Source organism: Mustela erminea, chromosome 15, assembly GCF_009829155.1.
Source record: "Mustela erminea isolate mMusErm1 chromosome 15, mMusErm1.Pri, whole genome shotgun sequence".
Taxonomy (NCBI): domain Eukaryota; kingdom Metazoa; phylum Chordata; class Mammalia; order Carnivora; family Mustelidae; genus Mustela; species Mustela erminea.
In genome coordinates this window covers 10,532,493-10,555,044 of record NC_045628.1, presented here as the reverse complement: position 1 = coordinate 10,555,044, position 22,552 = coordinate 10,532,493, and the positions used below count along the sequence as shown (strand labels likewise).

The 22,552-nt window shown below is 45.5% G+C and overlaps 1 protein-coding gene across 3 annotated transcripts in view; it reads right to left on the bottom strand.

Annotated features, from left to right (window-relative positions):
- The window catches only part of TMTC4 (transmembrane O-mannosyltransferase targeting cadherins 4), a 63,305-nt gene that overhangs the window by 4,374 nt on the left and 36,379 nt on the right, over positions 1–22,552 (bottom strand). For all 3 annotated transcript variants that reach the window (XM_032314391.1, XM_032314392.1, XM_032314390.1), the window contains exons 7-16: positions 20,987–21,079; positions 20,593–20,757; positions 19,528–19,730; positions 17,768–17,939; positions 17,549–17,680; positions 9,283–9,362; positions 9,021–9,128; positions 8,773–8,914; positions 2,219–2,333; positions 960–1,072 (exon numbers count right to left, since the gene is read on the bottom strand). In XM_032314391.1, the coding sequence (XP_032170282.1) occupies positions 960–1,072; positions 2,219–2,333; positions 8,773–8,914; positions 9,021–9,128; positions 9,283–9,362; positions 17,549–17,680; positions 17,768–17,939; positions 19,528–19,730; positions 20,593–20,757; positions 20,987–21,079 (1,323 nt within the window). The remainder of the gene's footprint in view (positions 1–959; positions 1,073–2,218; positions 2,334–8,772; positions 8,915–9,020; positions 9,129–9,282; positions 9,363–17,548; positions 17,681–17,767; positions 17,940–19,527; positions 19,731–20,592; positions 20,758–20,986; positions 21,080–22,552) is intronic.

Here is a 22,552-nt window from a genome sequence, read left to right as displayed (position 1 = left end):
CTGCGGTATCGTGGAAAACTATGCAGGTGATGACATCCTGGTGAGCAGAAGAGAAGTAAAGAACGTGGAACGAGCAGAAACTGATCACCTCCTTTGGCCTCGTGTGATCAAAATCAACATAGCTCCGGATCCCAAACGAAAACCCTTCTCTCATGAAGGATTAAGGCGCTGTTTCTGGAAGTGTGTTTTCTGTAACATCTGTGTTAGAAACCCAGTGCCCCGTGCTACAAGTGCCCCGTGCCTGACTTTATGATGACGGAGACAGACCTCTTGTGCGGAGGGATCTGGGCCGACTGCATCTCACACACTCCCCCCTTCGTTCTGATACATCAATTTAAAGTTTGAGGTCACGGGTGTTAGGCACACGGAGTCCCCTCAGGGACATTGGGTGTCGTGCTGTGCCCCTTTTGATGTGTGGCTCACTCCTGGCCAGTCCTGGGAGCTGGGTCGGAGAGAGCGCGGATCTCGTATCTTGTGGTTCCGTTGGTCAGCTGCTGCCAGGGCCTTGCGGACAGCCTACGACAACCCCACGTGTGGCTGGAGGCCGCAGGCGCCCCTCCCGCATTCCCCACGGGCTGTCACTCCTTTAGGGCAGAAGGCGGCCCCAGCAAACAACCCAGAGCTCCCATCCGATGGCAGGGGACGGCACTGGACAGCTTCGTGCCTCAGCGAGGGCTGGGCCTCGGCGAGGAGGAGCTGTCACCGCCTCCTCCTGGGCTGCTCCTCCCTCCCCACCTGCGAACAAGGTAATGAACTCTGATGAGGACGGACATGAAATCTGACCCTGTGAACCCATCTTTCAGGCGCCTTCTCCAGGAAGCAAACGGACCGAGCTGCACTGGTGCCCGGCTCTCACTCTTTTGGCTTAATTCTGAGTTTAACTGGGCAGAAGTAACACTTATGGCTTCTGTCAGATGCTGGCATTAACCGCCAGAAATCACGGCCTGCGGTTTACACACCTTGTATTTCTGGGACTTGCCCAGCACGTTTGCCAACGAGAACATCAGAGAATGATCATTAGGTATTAATTCCAGGGCCTCTCTTCCAACTGCTTCGGCTTGGGCTAGATTACCTACGCGGAGAACACAGCAACATTTAGAAAAACATGTTAACATTGTACTGGTGTTTTATTCTGTCTAACAGTGCTTACGTGCATTGTACACAATGGTGATGAATGAAGAATGAATGAAGAAAATGAAGAAAGCATAACACACATGCACACACACAGCAGATACACAATAGACATGTGCACACACCACACACACAACACACCGATGACACACAACACACATAGATGCACAATACACTTATATAAGCATATGCACAGATACACACACACACAATACAATCCGTTGCAAAACCAATGCATCCAGCACAATTCTGACATAATATATAAACAGCCTTTGATTAAATTCTGTAAAAGCACATAAAACCTGATTTTCATTTCTCCCCAGATTCCAGTTACACCTAAACTGGAGAAAGGCAGTCTGGAGAATAACAGTATCCATAGTAACACTTTAATAACTGAATATTTATCATATCGAAGTACACATTTTATACCTTCATTAGAGGCAAGTGTGTATCTCTTCTCCACACTGCTTAGACAGCTCACTGGCTTGAAATTCTGCCCAATTAAAACTATCATTTCTTATGGGATGCTTGGATTTTTTCAAAAGTAGGGGAGCAGAGTAACTCCAGCTGCTAGAGCTAAGATCCCGGCTCAGAAACCACATCAAGTCTGTTAGCATTATATCTAGACTAAGAATCCATGGCTCTGAGTGTAGGTTTGAGGGCATCTCTTTTAAGAAGAGTCCATGAACTTGAGAGCACGGACCTCGCATTTATTAACCCCAAAGCCATTATTGTTCACTTTTGGGTGCCTCCAGCATCCGAGATGATGGGCAATGCTAGATCACAGTCTCCAGAAATGAGAGCTTCCTGCCCATCTTCCCCCATGGCTCAGCACTAATTCTAAGTCAAGTGCCATTTTCTCCAGACATACATATTTTCAATATGTCAAAGGAAACTGTTTTCTAGAAGAATAATTTTTGGCATGTTAACTATTAGCCTCTGTTAATTTTTTTCAACTCATCCACACTAGAGAAACAAAGCACATAGAATCTGTTCAGGCGACTTCTCCGGGAAGCAAACTGACCAAGCCAATGGCGTGGCACTGGGGCATAGTGTCCCCTGATCTATGCGAGGCGCCTTCCTGTACCTGTGTTGTCGAGCAGTATGATCATGTTGTTCCAAGCCAGACTGTGCTCCGGCTTCAGCACAGTCGCGTTCCTCCATGCGTTCAGGGCATCCACGTGGCGGTTAAGATCCGCATACTGAAAATAAAGCCCGGCCCCGAGAAATCAATATTCCAACGTCGCTGTTTCCTCTCTCTGAGATACATCCAAAACCAAACCCCAAACTTGGCAAAGCCTAGCTTGTGCTTACTGAGCTCCTAAGTTTTCACAGTAACTCAACTGACCCTCAAAAGAGCTCACTGAAGTAGATAACCCTCCCCATTGTACAGATGCAACAACGGAGGCACAGAGAAACTGAAGTTAACTTCTCCAAGTTACACGCTGCCCACAGTTATGGGTCTAGAAGTGGTAAAGCCAGAATGAGCACCGATGGTCTAGTTTCCGAGCCTACAACTGCCTGACTGTAATTTGTAATTTAGCAATTCCAGGGGTCAAATAATATTTGAGACTCCTGGAAAGACACAAATGAAAAACCTAATTGTTAGTCTTCTAGAAAGGCTTCACATAGTCTGTCTTTGGTAAGGTATTATTTAAAGTGGTAAATGAAATATTTAATGCGTGGAGCACTGGGTGTGGTGAAAAAATAATGAATACTGTTTTTCTGAAAATAAATAAATTGAAAAAATTAAAAAAATAAATAAAAAATAAATAAAAAACAGAAGAAAAAAAATATTTAATGCGATTAACAGCTACATATGTTAAATTCACCTTGGGGAGGACCCTCTAGCAGGGTCTTCCTCTTTACGTACAAAACGATGAGTGCATCAGACATACTTAGTAAACTCCCTGGAAAAGTCTCAAGTAGAATATGAAAGCCCTTGGCAATTTTTTAAAAAGATTATATTTTTAAGTAATCTCTACACCTAACATGGGGCTCGAACTCACAACCCCGAGATCAAGGGTCACCTGCTGTATGGACCAAGCCAGCCAGGCACCTTGCTTTGGCAATATGAAGCCTGTTTGCCTCCTGTAGGAAGGATGGAATTTTCTGTGGCTTTCTTTTGAGAGGGCATGTTGTTTAGCACTGGTAACAACACACAGTGAGTAGCTTTGTGTGGGTACAGTGGGTAGTTCGGAAGAGTATTCCCAGGGAGAAAGTGATGGATGTATTCTGGCCAGTGAACCTCTTGCCCTCTTCCGCTAAGCTCAAATACCCATCTCACCTGAATGAACTTCGTTCCTTTACCTCTGCAAAAACTACGAATGATAACAATTTATCCAAGTTTAAGGTAATTTGCTTCCTCACTGGCAAGTCTTTTTCTTAGACAACAAAAACATTCTCACTTTCTCTATGACCCGCACAGCACACAGGTGGCATATTAAGTAAGGGAAAGAAAGGTTTAATTAGGGAGACCCTATGAATATCTATTTGCTGATGATGCTGTCAGATTTCCCATGAGACTCAGAAACTCAAGTCACAGTATCTCACCCTGTGAGTAAGGAAATGATGTGAAAAGTTCAAAAAGTAAAATAGTTAAGGGTGTTAATTACGCCAGCATTTCATTGCTTGTATTGGAGTTTCCACGGGTTTCTCGGTCCGTTCTCTCTAACAAGTGACACGCCTTTGAGTCAGCGGGACAACCTCCGTGGTGACCCTCTTAATACACAGGCGAACCAACAAAACTTCAATTACACAAAAACAAAATTCTTCACGTATTTTATTATTTCTTCTTCTTCTTACTATTTCCTCAAGAATAACAACAGACGGAATTAGGTAACATTAACCATCCTTTTAGTTTGTCTCAACGTTCCCTTTCTTTTAGCATCTTGCATGAAGAGAACAAACACTTGAAGGGAAGCAGAGAAAAACGGGGATTTGGCCAGAACTACCAGCCCAAAAAGGGGGCAGGTAATGCCCACATTATTGACCTACGAGCCCTACGCTCATCCTTCTGTACTCCATAAAACACATTTCTCGGGGTCCTTTGCCACTTGGTTCCTTGCTAGGTTTCTGCCAGGAGTCGCGGTTGACATCACATGGCGGGGAGGGGGCTCTTTCCTCCTCTCTCACGCTCTCCCTCCTTCTCCTTGACGGGCATCTGAAGGGGCTTTGTCTCTCCCTCCACAGTGCCAGGCTGGAAGCTGCAGTCCCCCTCCATGATTTCAGCTCTTGAGATTATGGGGGCCTCGGAGATGGTAGCCCCTTCTCTGAGCCCTTATTTCTGGCCGTGCCATTTCCTCCTGCTGGCTCCCCCCAACCCTACAGTTTCCCTTATACTCTCCAAGGTAACGTCCTCCTTTCCTCCTGTCACCCAGTCTTCCAGCAGTTACCTAACCAAGTCCCAACACTGACTCTTCTCTATTTAAAACACTTAGCACAGGGGCACCTGGATGGCGCCGTCCAAAGAGCATGTGACCCCTGATCTTGGGGTTGTAAGTTTGAACCCCATGTTGGGTATAGAGATTGCTAAAAAAAATAAACTAAATATGATACAATATAATAATTAGTATTGTTTCTGTTTTCCTGACTGGCTCCTGACATACAATCAGGCTTGTACAATGAATCATCTCTAGTTAATATCTCCGGTCACTATTACTGAAATTCTCTAATAGTAACACGTCGCAAACAATCCAGCTTTCCCCAATTTTCTATTTCACAAGGAAACCGCATTATATTCCCTTCTTATATGGGTGCAGAAATCAAAACACATTTCCGTCTCTCATTACTAAAGATTGACTAAGGAGGATTTTTAAAAAGAAAAATTTAAGTTATTAGCTTCATCTTATTCACCAATATATAAACGTGTCAGTTGAGCTGTTAAAGATTAAGCTCTTAATGCTTTTAAGCTGTCAAGCAGGCAAAAGCTGGATAATTAAACAACAATGGAGAGCAAAATCTTTAAATAAGCAAGAACAGTTGGCAGAAGGGAACACAGGAAGATCATTTCACGGTAGCATAATTGGTAAACAACATACACAGAGAGTACTACGAAGTCTAATATACTTAATACTACCGATGAGCCTCTACACGGAAGTGGTAATGAATTCCAAGGACTGGGGCACATGGATAAAATCCTAACTTTCTTTCTTTCTTTCTTTTTTTTTTAAATTTTATTTATTTATCAGAGAGAGAGAGGGGAAGAGAGCGAGCACAGGCAGACAGAGAGGCAGGCAGAGGCAGAGGGAGAAGCAGGCTCCCTGCTGAGCAAGGAGCCCAATGTGGGACTCGATCCCAGGACGCTGGGATCATGACCTGAGCCGAAGGCAGCTGCTTAACCAACTGAGCCACCCAGGTGTCCCAAATCCTGACTTTCATAATCTGTTTTCTTTTCTTTGGACCTCTTACAGAGGGCTTATTAGCATAAATTCTCTATTTCTCAAACCCCAAGTAACTGCAGCGACAGGCAGTTACTAGGGGAAGGAAATACACTCTGCAAACAGGAACTTAAAAAGCTACCTCCGGAACAGAAGAAAAAAAGTGGGAGAATTCATATGGACGTCATATATAATGTCGTGCAAGTCCTAGTGCAGTAGCCACAGTAAACAAAAACAGTCATCCCTGCAAGTACTCGGCTAACACCCAATTTGCTCCCATCCTCCATTCTTACTTCACTGACCTCGCAAGGATCCACCTGCCTTATGTGATTGAAGTTTTTGGTCTCTACTTGTATCATTATGGCGAGGTTTTCCTGTCTTCCTACTCTCCTCCCCAGAGAGAACAATATGGAGGATCAAAATATACTATCCCAAATATATCACCTGGATGTAAGGATTACTGTACTAAAGACACTTGAGATTCAACAGATGCAGAAAGAAGCATTCCTGGAGCTTCCCTTATGTGACTAAAAGCAGAAACAAGAGACATAAGGACTGCCGTAAATCCCCTCTCCTGGGGACGTTGTATGGCCTTGAAGAAGGACCTACACAAACCTTCATTAGTTTCCACCTGTATTTACCTTCTGACGGTTTGCCGCCCTCAGAAGCCTAAACCCCCTTCCTTTCCCTTGTCACTTCTCTATAAATTTACTGTTCTTTGTTCAGGTGCTATACGAGCCCAAGTTCTAACCACCCCTTTGAGTCACTCATCACTGAGTTTTTCCCCAGGTGTATCCACAATGCATATGTGGATAAACTGTTTTTCTTTCTTGTTAATCTGTCTGTAGTCAGTCTAATTGCAGGGCCCCAAAGGCAGAACCTAAGAGGGCAGAGGAAAGCTTTTTTTTTTTTTTTAATCTGCTTTCAACAACTTCTCACTAGAATAATTTCAGCTCTCCTTGAATCTTCAGGTTTCATAGAGAAAGCTATATCTACAACTGTGTTTGTAACTAGATCTAGTTTGTAACTAGCACAGAATTTTAATATGTAAAAGGAAACAAAAATGTGGGAAAAGGCCAAGTGGCTCTGGAGAAAGTTATGTGGGACAACAGGAATTGCCTGCTATCAATTTTCCTTGTTTAAACATCTTGCTGTTACACTGATTCCACCTTCTTCCAAGCCCAGGAAGAAACAACTCCTCTTTTCCACACTACAGTATGTAAAAAAAGATGGTATCTTCCCCAGATACATCACAAATGAAACACGTTTTCTATTTTTTGAATAATAAACACTCAAGCCACTTCACTTGAAAATTTATAACACATGCAGTACCTGCTCATTTAAATGGGTGTATGCATAGTGGAAGAAGTGAAACTCTACCATCATTAGCCACACATTCTGGTCACTTAGTTTCCTCCATTCATAAAATTCTATCTCCACAACATGCAAAATCATTGCTAACCAATCCAGAAACAAAGCAGTTTGGGCCAAAACACATACCCATGAGGCTAAGAACAGAAGCCTGGATTTTTGATAATCCTTAAAGCGACTCATGTTTCCTAGGCTGTGCTCCCCGAACAGTCTCTTCTGCTCTGAGTTGGTCAGTCTGTCTTCTCAGTCCTTGGATATATCTGCTTCCTAAACACAGGGTATTGGGATGACTGGAGAATTTTGTTGGTTTGTTTTGTAAATACAAACCTATGTTTATATTATCTGTGGAGCCTCTGATTCCATAAATCTGAGATGCGGTGGGAGGACCTGGATATTCAACCAGTTTTGGGGACCACTGGTCTTGATAACGTAAGGATCCCATAAAACCAAGAAGTTTCTAGACCCTTCAAGTGAGGAGAAACAGGCATCTCTTTAAAAACCAACTTTGATGTCCTCCTACCTGTGAGGCTAGGCTGGATGGAATCTGGGAAATTATATCTAAACTTCTTAAAAAAAAAAATCACATCACTATTTGTGTATTCCAGTTTGGCTAAAATGAATAAAACCCCTTTCTCTTAACAATCTCATTTAACCAAACTGAATATATTAGGAACATATGTGTGAGTTTCTTGAAGCCCAACTGAAGGAAGAATATAATTCTTATTTAAAGACTTACACTGTCGGTGGGTATGTCTTATTCCCTCCAGTCTTACAGAGGTATAACTGGCATAGAACCTATATAAGTTTAAAGTGTACAACATGACAATGTGACGCCCATGTATATATGATCCCAAAAAGGTTAGTTACACCACCTCCATCATTTCACATCGTTATGTGTCCGGCTCTCGTCTTCATTAAGAAAATCCAGAGCTTTAAGGACTGAGCTGTGCATCCCAATGGAGGTTTCTCAGAAGCAATGACAGAATCCATGTCACTATCATTTTCTAATACATGCTTTCAGATTTTAAGGTTACTGAACTTATTGTATTAGCTACTGCTGCAATATTTACTTGAATAAAAAAATAAAGCATGGGGTGCCTGGGTGGCTCAGTCCTTAAGCGGCTGCCTTCGGCTCAGGTCATGATCCCAGGGTTCTGGGATCAAACCTCACATCAGGCTCCCTGCTCAGCAGGAAGCCTGCTTCTCTCCCACTCCCCCTGCTTGTGTTCCCTTTCTCACTGTGTCTCTCTCTGTCAAATAAATAAATAAATAAAATATTAAAAAAAAAAAAGAAAGAAAGTATGGGGAAAGAAAATCACCAACAATCAGCTCTTGAGTCAGTAACTAAGAAGAGAAATTCACTCTGGAGCACACGCTTTCCTATTTCCATTGGATAGTCTCGAAGCGGTTTCAAATAAATCCCCCCGGGGCTTTCTGTTACAGGAAGAACAGCTAGTGCGGGCGCCCAGGACCGCGGGGGCTGTCCCTGGAGGAAGAAGATGGAAACTCAGCAGCCGGGTTACGGCTTTGCTTTGTTAATCTCAGCTTTTATTCATGTTTTTGAAACAGAGAAACTGATGTTTATCAGGAAGTGACCTTTGGAGTACTGTTTTATAGGGCACGAGGGACTTAAAAAAATTCTAATTTATTCCTTGGTTTAACCTGTGGCCTTGGAGATAATTGAACACTTGCCTAATTTTAGTCGAACTGCTCTCTACTCCAGCTTAAAGAGTCACAGACAAGGACCTCAAACAGCTACCTTCATGGGACGAGCATGCGAAAGAACTTTACAGGGCGTCGCGAGCTGGCACGAGTGGCGCTTCTGCCATTTTATTATATAAAGGGAAAAACCAAGCTTTTCTTCCGCAGCCCTGGGACACCTGACACTTACCAGCCGCCCGAGGTTGTAGTAACAATCGGGGTACTTCCTCCTGTGTTTGATCGCCGTCCGGTAACTCTGCTCGGCGGCTTCGAAGCGTTTCAGGCTGTTCTGAACGATGCCTAAATTCATCCACGCGGCCGCGAAGTCCGGCCTGGAAGAGCATTTTTTCAAAAGAGAAACAAGGAAAAGAAAGGCCCCGAGCCCGGAACGCAGGCGCGCCTCTCTCTGCCGCTGGGATCCCACAAACCCGCGCTTACTGTATCTGCACGGCTAAGGAGAGCAGCTCTTCTGCTTCCCGCAGCTCGTTCCTCTCCTTTAAGATGTTTCCAAGATTATTCATGGCATGAACGTACTTGGGATTTAGTCTGGAAGCGGAGAGAGAAACCGAGCTGTTAGCGCTCAGTGGTCTTCGCGGAACTGTCAGGAACGGGCACGGATATCTGAAAGTCGGGGTCTTTTCTGAATCCCCGACAGTTAAGACCAGACACGGATGTGAAAGAGACAAGAAGCTTGCTGTACCTCACGGCTTCCCGGTAGTATCTGATGGCGGCTGTCTGATTGCCTCTGTCGGCCAGGTTCTTGCCAACGTTGTAGTGAACCTGGAAATACAGACACAAACTTGGCCGTCAGTGGACAGGCTTCTTGGTTCAGAGCTGGGATACCTATCGCAGCTTCTCACCGACAACCAAAGCCAAAGGGAAGACAGACAGACAAAACAAAAACCCCACCCCGCCAGAACTTTGGCTAAAACCCGACGGAGGGCAGGCCAGGGTCACACTTCACTCCCCATCCTGTAAGAAAAGGCGGGAAGGACAGGGCGCCACAAGCAGATGAGGTCGCGCAGGGATGACAGAGGGACATTTAAGTAAAGAAACCTCGAAAATTACAAAGCAGGGGTTTTTTATTTTTATTATTTTTTTAAGATTTTATTTATTTGGCAGACAGAGATCACAAGCAAGCAGAGAGGGAGAGGAGGAAGCAGGCTCCCCGCCGAGCAGAGAGTCCGATTCAGAGCTCGATCCCAGGACCCCGAGATCATGACCTGAGCCCAAGGCAGAGGCTGAACCCACTGAGCCACCCAGGCGCCCCACAAAGCAGGCTTATTACTAAAAACCCCAACCCCCTGCCCCCTCTACCCATACACCCATCGTCCCCCTTTGGGGCTGAGGCATAAAATCTACCCACACGTGGTTGTGAGAGGGAGAAACGAGGATTCTGCATTTCAACAACTACAGCCCTTTCCTGTAGGACAGCTTTCTGCTGCAGCACTGCAGACATTCTAGTTTACACTGATGGATTCTCCCTCATTCTTTCAGCCCAGGCGGCGCTGGCCGCTAGACACTGGGCCAGCAAACCCGTCGGACCCCTGGCTCCTGGAGGCCTGGCTGTGGGTCCATCCTGTTGTAAAGTGTGTCACTAGAAGGCAGCTGGGGTTGTGGAGGACGGTGGGTCCCCAGGGCGGCACCTGGTCTGGGCCGGAGGAGGGCCTCCCTGAGGAAGAACCCTCCCTCCTCTGGAAATCTGCATGGGGTCACTAGGTGAAGGGCTGGAGTAAGCCTGCCGGCCAGAGCAGACAACAAGCAGGCTCCAGGATGCCCAGTGTTGCTGGAGTGTGGAGGGCAGGGGGTCAGGCCAGAGGGCATGGGGAGCAGGCTGCTCAGGGAACCCCAAGCCATGACTGGTCTGATTTAGTCTTTGTCCAGAAGCAGTAAGGACCAGCACAAGGTCTGTAAGTGTGTGTGTTTCCCTGCGCCGCCATAACAAAATACCACAGGCTGTTGGGGGGGGGGGTGGTAGGGGTTGGGTTGGGAGGTGTGCGGGGGGTGTTGAAGGGTGGCTAAGACAACAGAAATATATTCCCTCATAGTTCTGGAGGCAAAGATTAAGGGGCAGCAAGGCTGGTTTCTACTGGAGGTTCTGAGGGAGAAAGTGTCTCTCCTGTCCTTTGACGGTCGCTGGTATGCCTTGGCTTGTAGCTGTGTGGCTCCAGTCTCTCCCTGTCTCCACAAGGCCGCCTCCCTGTGTGTCTGGGTCTCTCTTTACAAGGACACCAGTCGTATTGGATTAAGGGCCCACCCTGTACACTGTGAGCTCATTTTAACTTGTATCTTGATGACATCCGCAAGGCCTCCACTCATAGGTACCAGAGTGAGGATTTGAACGTGTCCTTTTTGGGGGCACAAACCAACCCACAACAAAAGCCAGGCGTAGGACGGTGGCAGAAGGTCCTATCAGAGTTATAACAAGTTAGTGACATTGCGGGAAATGTGAGCGGGGAAGAAGCGGATGCCAGGGTCCGGGGACAGCCTGAGGCACAGGGGCAGGGAGGGCACCAGATTGAACGAGGTGGTGGGGAACGAGCAGAGGACCTGGAAGGACACTGTGGAAGCGACGAGCACGCACACGGCTGCCGGACTGACAAGAGTGGGGAAGCACGCCAAGAAGGAACTCGCGTTTCTAACTTTCAGAACGGAATGGATGTGATGGCTTTGCGGGGAGATACGACAGGTTGACTGGGCTTGCTTGGGGGGCTGGGCCATCAGGCTGATTTTGAAATCCTTGGAGAACCCAAGTAGAGAGACCAAGGTGGACCCCTGAGCTCAGGAGAGGAGCAGGCTGGGGACGCCAGCGTGTCGGGAGGCCGAGACCGTGCAGCCACCGGTCCTGGGGCCACACAGAGCAAGCCAGCCAGGGCAGGAAAAGATCCCATAAGACCTTCCTGTTTCAACCTCTCTAATCCAACTACCAGCTGGAGATACCGCCTGGGGATAATGTAGCCACAGAAAGAGAAGCAGGTGATGAAATGTTCCAGAACTGGAGAGAAGTGAGGGTCTGGCCACATTGTGAATGCTCTACATGTCACTGACTAGTGTCCTCAAAATAGTTAATTTAAAAAGGTATTTAATAATAATCCTTTGATTCTGAAAATCATTCTTTAGTTATAGTAAAATAAACTTAGAATTCACCATCTTAACCATTAAAAACACTGTTTTTATTTGAGTACAGTTGGCACACGATGTCTCATTAGTTTTGGGTGATTAACCATTTTTAAGTGTGTAGTTCAGCAGGGTTGAGTGCACTCACACTGCTGTGCAACCTACCTCCAGAACTCTCCTCCGCTTGCATATCTGAAAGTCTGTACCCATGACACAGGAACTCTTCCTTTGCCCCTCTCCCCAGCACCTGGCAGCCGTTGTTCTACTTTCTGTTTTGATAAATTTGATGACGCTAGGTACCTTACAGGAGCGTGAGCATGCAGTATTTGCCTTTTTGTGACTGGCTTGTTTTACCTAGTGCAATGTACTCCAGGTTCATCCCCACTGCAGCGGTGTCAGAATCCCCTTCCTTTTCAAGGCTGAGTAATATTCCACAGCAGGCATATACCACCTTTCCTTCATCTGTTCATCTGTCGATGGACAGACGCTTGGGCTGCTTCCACAGTTTGGCTACTGTGACCATGAGTGTTCACGCATCTTTTTGAAGTCCTGCTTTCAATTCTTGGGGGTATGTCTCCAGAAGTGGAGTTGCTACATCATACGGTAATTATATGTTTAATTTTTTTAAGACCTAAAATGGTTAACTTTCTGTTATGAGAATTTTGCCTCCATGTCAAGAAGAGAAGAAGAGAGAATGAGGAGAGAATTTTTAGTGATTGAAGAGGGTGGTAAAGTTGGCCGGAAAAAATAGGACTCCCAGTTGTAAAGCCACCAAAAGTTCTCAGGTCAGCTTCACACGAGGGCACCAGGGAGGTCCATCTACGGGCATTTTCTCAAGTGTACATGGGCTCAAGAAGAAGTTACAAGGGAAGGGGCAGAGACCCAGAATGACCCAGGACAGCAGAACTGTAGACTCACAAGGACTATTATTAGAAGTATTTACGGACACACCTTTTAGAGGCTTTACACATAGGCTCATCACAATTTCAGAGGAGATGATGCCCCGGAAATGTATTCAAATCAGGTGTGTTCAGCCTAGGTACTGACAGGGGTGATCCTGGCAGCCTACACGTGCTGAGGGTCGCCAGGAGTCCAGTGTGGGGCTGGCACCATATGCCTATGTAGCTTCTCTACATGGCAGCCCCGTCACGTGGCCACTATTGTCACCCTCCAGGGCTCAGGGAATTGCGGCATTTGAAGCCCGGCTCCAAGACCTGTGTTTTTCGCAGTGTATCACAGCCATCTCTGAGGCTGCTGGGTGAGAATGGGGCCAGCTGCTTGAGGTGATTTCTAGACACACTCACTCATGCCGTCTGCTGTTTTTCTTCAAGTAAATAACGCTCCTTGTTGCATGCCAACGGCTGGAGTGTACCCACCACCCCCGAAATTCATTTGCTGATGTCCTGACCCCCAGCACCTCAGAACGTGACTGTATGTGGAGACAGGACCCTTGAAGAGGAAATCAAGGTGACCTGAGGCCATCGGGGTGGGTCCTAATCCAATCTGCCTGGTGTCCTCCTAAGAAGAGGAGGTTTGGACACCGAGAGAGACACCAAGGTTGCATGTGCACCGAGGACAGACCAGGTGAGGAGGTCATTGCCGACAGGCCTCGGGAGAAGCCAACCCTGCTGGCACCTTGATGTTGGACTTCCGGCCTCCAGAACTGAGAAAACAAATGTCTCTCCTTTAAGCCCCCAGTTAATACCTCATGAACTATGGTAATGGTTTGAGCATGTTTCAAGCAGTGTTCCATCGAGTACTTCAAAAACCCTTCTGAAAATATAACCACCTCCTGCCTTATCAATCTTAACTGACAGTTACAGCTTGTCTTCAAAACACTAGTATTTCTGGAAGGGTATGGAATAGGGCGACATTCTTTTAAGCACGTAGGTACCAGATGTTTGTTTTTTAACTGCCGATTTTAAAGTCTATACATTTATTTTTATCTAATCGGACAAAAGGAATCACAAACAGGGAAATCACAGGTGATAGAAATGTATAGTATGACTGTGCAGCCCACCGTATAATTTAAATTCCCCGAACCATATTATTGTCCGTTTGTAGGTAGTCGCCTCTTCAAATGAGAGCTAATGCTGTGGCTATAGGGCGTGCTTTGCAAAGTGTGCTCTAAATGGTTTCATTTCGTGCCTCCCCAGCCCCAGCCTGGGTGTGCTGCCTCACCTTCTGTGGGTGACAAAAGAACCAAATCTGGGGCACCTGGGTGGCTCAGTGGGTTAAGCTGCTGCCTTTGGCTCAGGTCACGATCGCAGGGTCCTGGGATCGAGTCCCACATCGGGCTCTCTGCTCAGCGGGGAGCCTGCTTCCCTCTCTCTCTCTCTCTGCCTGCCTTTCTGCCTACTTGTGATCTCTCTGTCAAATAAACAAATAAACTTAAAAAAAAAAAGGTACAAACTTCTGAAAAAAAAAAATCTGGAGAATCCAACGGGTGAGCAAGACCCTTGTGGTCCTCAGCATACAAATTCAGCTTCTACTCAGACTTCCACACACGACTCCCGCCTCTTTGCCCCTGAGCTCCTGCTGCTTTCCTTTGTTATGGGCAAACTCTGTTTTCTCAATAAAATGCTCAGACAAAGAGTTCAACTGCCCTCTGCAGTAGACACGGTGTTCTGTTAGACACCCCGAATGCCAGTCACCAGATCAAGAGAAAAGGACAGTAAACTCCAGAAATTTCCACGGCATTCGTTACAAACCAGACACAGCCCCAGAAGGCAAGCTGTCCATAATTAAGAACTGACATAAACAGGCTCACCCAGAGGCCAGCCTCATCCTATGGGCTACAGGGAGGAAAGTATGTGAATGGAAAACAGCTGTCTGGGTCGCCCACTATAAACAAACCAACCAATCCCCAAACCCTCATAAACAGTTCCCTCATGACAGTGTTTAAAGAATGAAGGATTTTTGCTTCCATATTCTGGAAAAGACTGAAAAACCCTGTTTATTCTTGAACTTTCCCTCTAGCCTTTGTGATTCATATGCTAGACATCAAACCAGCACAGAAACTGCAGATGAAAAAAAAAACCACTGCAGGCCCATGATATGGAAGTCAACAATGGAAGGTGTGTTAACACCAGAGCTAAGGCCAGTTTGCTTCAAATTTTCTGTTCCCATTTGATGTTAAAATGTTTTAAGCAAAAAAAAAAACAAAAAAAAACAAAACAAAACTTATAAACCATGCTGACTCATCCTTAAAGAACTACCTCGTCAGGGTATATGATCCTTTTCCTTGTTAAAAGAATTTAGAATTGTACCTCAGAGTTGATACAAAGTGGCACATACTTTTAAGCCTTAAAAACAAAAAGTGACTGTAAATATAATTCAATACTTGGTGACACATCCATTGTAGACTAAGGAACTTTAATTCCCATGCCGCTCAGTTCCGTCACTAATACTGAGTGCCCACCATCTGCAAGGCAGTGTGGGTAATCTGACGCTGACCAGGCACTGGCACTATAATCTTCTGGAAAAGATGAGTCTCAGTGGTAAATCTGAGCCTAATCTACAGTCAGGTGTCAAGTACTTACTTAATATTCAATGACTATAAAGTGGAAACCAATACAGAGAATGTATTTCCTACAACAGAGCTGAATGAAACCAATGTTTCCTAAATGAGGTTTCTTCCCTGAAATGAGTCTTGCTTTTTTCCAAAAAGAAAAAAAAAAAAAAAAAGAAAAAGGAGGTAAAGATAATTTAATTATACCACAATTTATATTGGAAAGGAAAACAAACAAAAACCAAAAAACCCCCAAAACCCCAAGACTCTTATCTTGCTCATACTGAATGGTAACATTGAAAAACTTTCTTAGAAAGGAGTGTCTCCACTGGGTCCATTCGAAGATGAGGTCTTGTATGTATGTTTTATTTTATTCATTTATTTGAGAGAGAGAGTGAGTGGGAGGGAGAGGGAGAGAGAATCTGCAGCAGACTCCCCACCGCACACAGAGCCCGACGCGGGGTTCCATTCCAGGACCACAAGATCATGACCTGAATCAAAACCAAGAGTTGGACGCTTAGCCAACTAAGCCACCCAGGAGTCCCATGTATGCCTTAAATTTAAAAAAGAAAACTAGTCATGCAGACATATGATTGTGTGTGTGTCCATGTGTACACCCCGAGTGTTTTCTATCCTATAACATAAGAAATCAGTTCCTAGGACAGACCTATAAGATCAAACATCACATATGTCACCCCTCCCTCCCACTTACTGGCATAACCTGGGCAGCACATGAGACCAGGTCTCTAACTACCACCAAAATTACTCATCTAGATAATATCAGTTTCATCCTTCTATGCCTCAGTTTCTCCCGTTTGGAAAAATAAAGAAAAGAAAACCCTCTCTCTCTCTCTCAAAACTTTAGAGGGAGGATAATGGAGATTAATTATAGAGCCTCTACAAAGAAATTGGAGTTCCTTGTGGAAAAGAACTATATAAATAGAAGGGATAATTACCGCTATTCAAACAGTAAAGCAAAAATAAAGCACATCTATTAGCATTTATGAAATTAAATCATAGGCAATTTATTTTTAGTAGCATAAAAATAAATGGATAGGCAGCAAATCAAATTAAGGATCAAAGCTTGAAGAAATGCACTCTTTTATCAGGGTCTCTTAACTATAAAACATGAGGAAAATCTTTTTTTTTCTTGAATCCAAGAAAAAGACAAACAAGGAGTTAGCACCTTTTATACGATTCTTTATTTCAGGATCACAATAAGATGCCAACCGTTCTTTAGATTTATTCATGTAATTTTGCCTGAAATCACTGCTTTCTCTTAAATATAGAATATGGAAATGAGAGAGAACTCCAGAGAGCTCTTCCTCTCCCCCTAGAGGATTACACTGAAGCATCCTAGGAACTCATATTCTGAAGAGCTGAGAGAGAACATACCATAATTTTAATAACAATCTATACCAATAGATAACTCTTCTAACCAAACACTCTGGCCTCCTATCTTGAGCAAGTAGCATTCTCCTCTTGCCATTTAACAAGACAACCAAAACTAAAATGAGCCCCAGAAAGCGAATATTTCTTGAGCACCTACTATGTTCTAACTACCACATTACAGCTCTTTGGACGCCATCTTTCTTTAAGGCCTCACAAGAAACCCAAGAGACAGACATTTCTTCTCCTCTTACAGATAAGGACATTGAACATTCTAAACAGTTTAATTTTGCCCAAAAGGGCACAGCTGGTTAAATGAAAAGACTGGATTCATCAAGAATAGAAGTGAAACGAATTCCTACCAGACGGCTTCAACGAAAACACTGCCAATTCTAAAGTCTACACATTTATTTTTACCTAATCTGATGAAAGGAATCGCAAGCAGAGAAACCACAGGCAACAGAAATGTGTACTATGATACACCAGATAGCGTAATTTAAACTTCCTGAACCGAAGCACTGCCCATTCACTGGAGTTTCATGTTCAAGTTACAGATTGGAGGAGGACTCAATGCTGTGGGCTGAGCACAGGCTCTGAGGTGTGCTCTGAAGGGACTGACTCTGCCCCTCCCCCAGATGCCGTCTGGATGTGTGCGGTTACCTCCCTGCCATCATTTCAGAGGGCGATTGTGCAGACCAACTGGAAGACAAACAAAACTTCATCCAAGTAATCTGTGGTTTCACTGGCATTATCTGGTTGTAATGGTTTCTTTGGAATTATTTTGGCCCCATGGAATTGTAGTAAGTTTTATCAAGATCATTAACAAAACCCAAGAAAAGAACCAAGTGTTTGGTCTTGGCCTTATGCTAGATTCTGTGTGAGGGTAAACGTTTCTCTTACTCAGCTGCCGCACTGTAGTCTTTCTAAAGAAACATGGCGGCCAACATACCTTGGCATTGAGCGGACACACGGACAGGGCGCTTCTGAAGAGCTGTTCTTCATTCCGCCACTCACCACTGCGAATCACGCACCTCAGCACGTTTATGAATAAAATTCCCAGGACGACAGCAGCAATCCATTTCTTAGGAAGAGAGAGAGAACAGTAAATGTCGTGAGCAGGAGCCACCCGACCATCTTGGTTACGAACAGCACCGCTCTGGGCCAATACCTTTTTCTTAGTGTGTTTGCTGAGAGCTCCGAATCCAAAAGTCAGCAGCATGCAGTACCCGGCACTGGGGAGGTAGAGGACTCGCTCTGCAACCACAAAGCCCACTCGGAAGAACAAGTTACTTGCAGGAAGAAATGGAATAATGAGAAATCCCAGGCTCAGCGTAAGGATCCTGAAAAATGAGATGTCACTGAAATGGCTATTTTCAGACCTGCTAAAAAAAAATTCCTACTCAACATTAAAATAGTGATAAGGGCTCCCTTTTTTTCGTGTCATCAACTGAGGAAACGCATCAGGAGTAGCAGAGAAATGTCATCAGTAGGGCCTAGGGTTTAGTCTGGCAGTATTAGGGTAAGTCATAAAATCTCACCAATGCACTGCACCAAACGCAGGGATAAGCCTTGTAAGTTGTCCAATCCATATGAATAAGATTAGAATGATTACATTTTATAAGGCCTTATTAATTCACCTTTTATTTTATTTTATTATTTTACAGAGAGAGATAGCAAAAGAGGGAACACAAGCATGGGGAGTGGGAGAGGGAGAAGCAGGCGCCCCACTGAGCAGGGAGCCCAAAGCAGGGCTTGATCCCAGGACCCCAGGATCACAATCTGAGCCGAAGGCAGATGCTTAATGACTGAGCCACCCAGGCGCCCCTGATTCACCTCCTCTTAACCCCACCTCAAACCATGTAGCGTTGAATAGATCAGTGGGTATATTGATCCCAAAGAGTCCAATACAGTTTTCGTGGGAAATAAGTCTGCCCTTACTTAACAAACCTTACCAGGAATAATACTTGACTAGTTTAAACTTCATTAAATCTGAAATAAACGAAATCATTTTTGGGTGTTACATCACCATAATTATCAGTCAAGAAAAAGGAAGCTGAGCAACAAAGCACATCTAAAAAGAGGCGCCATGTTCAGTGTTCCAAATGGGACACAAGAACAATTAAGAAGCCAGGTCAAATTTGGTAGCTCCCTGTCGGTGAAGCATCTGCCTTCACCTCAGGTTGTGATCCCAGGTGCTGGGATGGAGCCCCGCATCGGGCTCCCTGCTAGTACGCTCATTCTCTCTCTCTTGCAAGCGCTCTCTCTCTCTTCAACAAATAAATAAAATCTTTAAAAAAATACTACAGTATGTGTATAAGTGAACTGAGACTAAAGGTAGTTGTCCTTTAGAATTTATGAACCAATTTAAAAGATAAACTTAAAACTTTATTTTGAGAATACTAAGAAGGGACTCAACAACCTTAAACAGTTTTCTTTCTCATGAAACACATTTATTTTTCTCCCAGTTATTTCCCTAATAATCTTAACTTCTCCCCACCCCCCCACCCCCGCAAAAAGGAATAGTGTCTTTGGGGCCGCAGTTTATTTTCTACAAAACCACACCAGAAGGACTGGCTAGAACCCACCAGGGCTTTCTGAAGGAGAACTGTGAACGAACGGCAGGGCCCGCCTCAATTACACTGTCTGTTCTGACCATAAGTCACTCTTTACCACCTGCCATGGGAAGGATCTCAAGAGGCTACTTTGAGGGGACCACGGGAGGAGGAGAGAGAGCCGTCATCCATGCCCCTCCTCCAAGGCCATGCCCCACCGGCTGAAGCTGGCAATGGACTCCAAAGGGACGGAGGTATGTCTGGGAAATAACTGTCCTTGGACATGACCTCCACAAAACTGTTAAAACGGACAGTGCTGGAAGGAGCAAAAGGCTCTGACTCAACCCTGTGTGCAAGCTAAAATTCAGCCTCTTACCTTCTGCTGTGCCTGTCTGCAGAGCACAGGGCTCGGCATATGAGGCCAATTAGGCACAACCAGAGAGCTGCTGGCGCGGTTACCCGCCAGTCGCCGGCTGACTTAATGAGGGGGATGCAGCCCATCGACCAATCAAAACAGAGCCACCACGGGCACAGCAGCAGCCAGGCGTTCAGTGAATAGTAGTAGTTATAGTTTATGGCCTGTCAGTCAAAAGGAAAACAAACATTTACTTGATACAGAACTTCTACATGTACACACACACACACACACACACACACACACATACACACACATGAAACTGTATTTTTGAGGCATTCATAGGCTTCTATTCAAGGAGAGCAGTTGCAGAAAATAAAATATTGCCAATTTCTATATTGGACACGAGGCCATAGTTTGCAGCTTATGAAATGCGTTCCAATTGTAATAGACAAAAATACAGCAAAGCCAGCAGACTCTGCTGTACATGTTATATTTCTGGTCAAAGTATGTCCCCTTTATTGAGGGATGCCCAAAGTCTGTGACCCAGGAAATCTGAGGCCCAGGGGTCATCTATGTGTCTGGCAATATAAGAACAGGGTTTTTCCTTCTTTTGATTTCTATCTCTATGAAATGCACAGCTAAGAATTTGTGGCTTGACACGCTTGCCTTCAGAACAAGCAAACCTTTACAATAAAGAGAGTCCTCATACTGCTGGACATTTAAAGATATGTAACCGATGTGGTCATATTTTGTCTTAATCCCGCTGTATCAATTTTCTTTACAACAAAAGTAATGGGGTCAGGGGACACTTTACTGAGGCTGGCAGGGAACCTGATATTTGAAAGAACCGTTGCTCTTTTAATTTTGTTTTGAATGGAAATACAAAGGGCTTACGCCCTCCCCATCCCCTAATAAAACTTGGGTTTCATCCTAGAACATCCTTCGTGAGAGCAAACCTATGTGGAGGTGTTCAACCGAGGAGGGATTCTGTGGGCGTGTTGAGGAGCACGAAGAGGAGGACAAAGGTGCAGGGACCTGGTGGGCAGAGGAGACAACCCAGCGGGGGAGAGGCTCAGCACTCACCCTGACCAACACGCTGTCCGCGAAGGAGGCGGGGTTGTCCACCTCGGTGAAGGCGGGCGGGCCCGTGCCCATGATTTTCCAGCGCACGTAGAGCACCCCTGCGCCCCCCAAGGCCAAAAGGGTCATTCTGAAGAGGAGGCCCCCGTTCCTGAGCATGCGAATGTTCTGAAAGGACAACGTCAAGCCCCTGATGGCACAGATTTTCAAAGAGAAGTGCAGCGAAGCTAGGTACGAACGTGCAACAATGCCTGAGCTACGCTGACACCGCAGCCCTTGAAAGGGGCAGCTATTTTAAGATTCAAAACTGCAAGAAATATTTTGAAAATGGCATTTTAAATCAGCTGGTACTTGACATTTTCCACGTCTGGGCTGGAGACAAAAAGGACGTACTTACCTCTAATGATTTGTCTTTATGTAGTACCTTCTGGACCATTTCCAGAACATTTAATTTGCCTATCACCAAGATGTCAAAGATGGCATTCAAACCCTGAGGAAGCAAGGCAAGGCAATCAGTGATGGGAGAGCCTCGCTCTGATTAGGCAGCAATTACACCATGATTTTATTACTGAGTCTTGACATGAATCGCAGTGGATAAGACCATCACCGAAGGAGTCTTCAGCTCTAAAGCAGACGCCCCACTATTGTTCCTATAAAATCAGCTCCTGGTAATAGATCAAATTTATTATCTAGTAAGTTCCCCTTGGTCATAATTTCATAGTCTTCCCATAAGAATATTTTAAGATTCAGGATAGCAGGACATTTGGGGTTCCCAGGAGAAGTTCTGCAGATGTCCCTCTTCCCTTGTTTTTCCTTGACTATAAAACAAGTCTCTTAGTTGATCCAACCGAGCGGTTACCCGCGCAGTAATTATGCCTCAGAAGATAAAGGCAGCCACCAACCTTGACAACCCAGCCACGGAAGCAATTAATCGCACCTCCAGAAGGCCAAGGGGTGGTGATCTCAACCAGTGCAGTAACAGCAGGCGCGCAACACGCGAAATCATCTCAGGGGGCTTCGGAGGTGGCTCGGGTTCAGCCTCCTCGCGGTCCGCTGGCTGTCAGCCCTTGCAGGCATAGAGCCACACCGCGCCTCCCAGCAGGCCCTGCTGTCACAACCTCACGTGACTGAGCGCCCGCCTCCGGAAGGCGGGGCGAGCGATAATGCGCCATTTTGGAGGTCAGCTTCTAACTGGGTGCTGTCTGCCCCTTGATTGGTCTTCCAGCTGGCTGGGGTGGACGCCATCGGGTCAGCTATGGAAACTACACTCCCAAGATAGCGGCACCTCTGCCAGCGTGGGTCCGCTGTGTGGACGACAGCCACCTCTGCCCACGGCCACTGGACGAATGATAAGTAACCTCTACTGTGTGAAGACACTGGATTTGGGGAGGTGATGTAGCAGCTCCGCCTCTGCTGACAGCTTCCAGGAGCACCAAAATAGCCTCTTTCTCCTGGGTGAGAGCTGCTTTTGCAACTGCTATCCCCAGACACGGACCGGACGCTAGATGAGCCTGGAGTCCCCTCTTGCCGCGGGCACTGTCCTCTCGCGGAACTCCCTGTCCAGTCTGGATGAGGTGGTCACAGTACATATGGCCTATATGGTTAAAGATCCCTACGTATGACTCTGGCCTTTTTAATACGAGGTTTTGTGGTGAAAAAGATGATAAATCTTCAGAAGCCAGTGGTAATTTGTAGCTTCCAGAGCAAGGATGACATCCCTACTCAGCCCTTTCCCATAAATGCTGGAAGCCATTAATTATCCAATACACAGGCCAGTGCTGGGTTAATCATGTCAGAGAATTCTGATTTCATCCACTCATGCGATACAGGATTTTAGTGGGTCACAGCGGACCACTTCTGCCTGGCTGTAAACCACTTTCTAGAAGGCAGAAGCTCCCTGTTGAGCAGCCGCTGTCTTACACCATTTGTTTTTCTCCCTAGGAGCTATAAGACAGTCACCAAG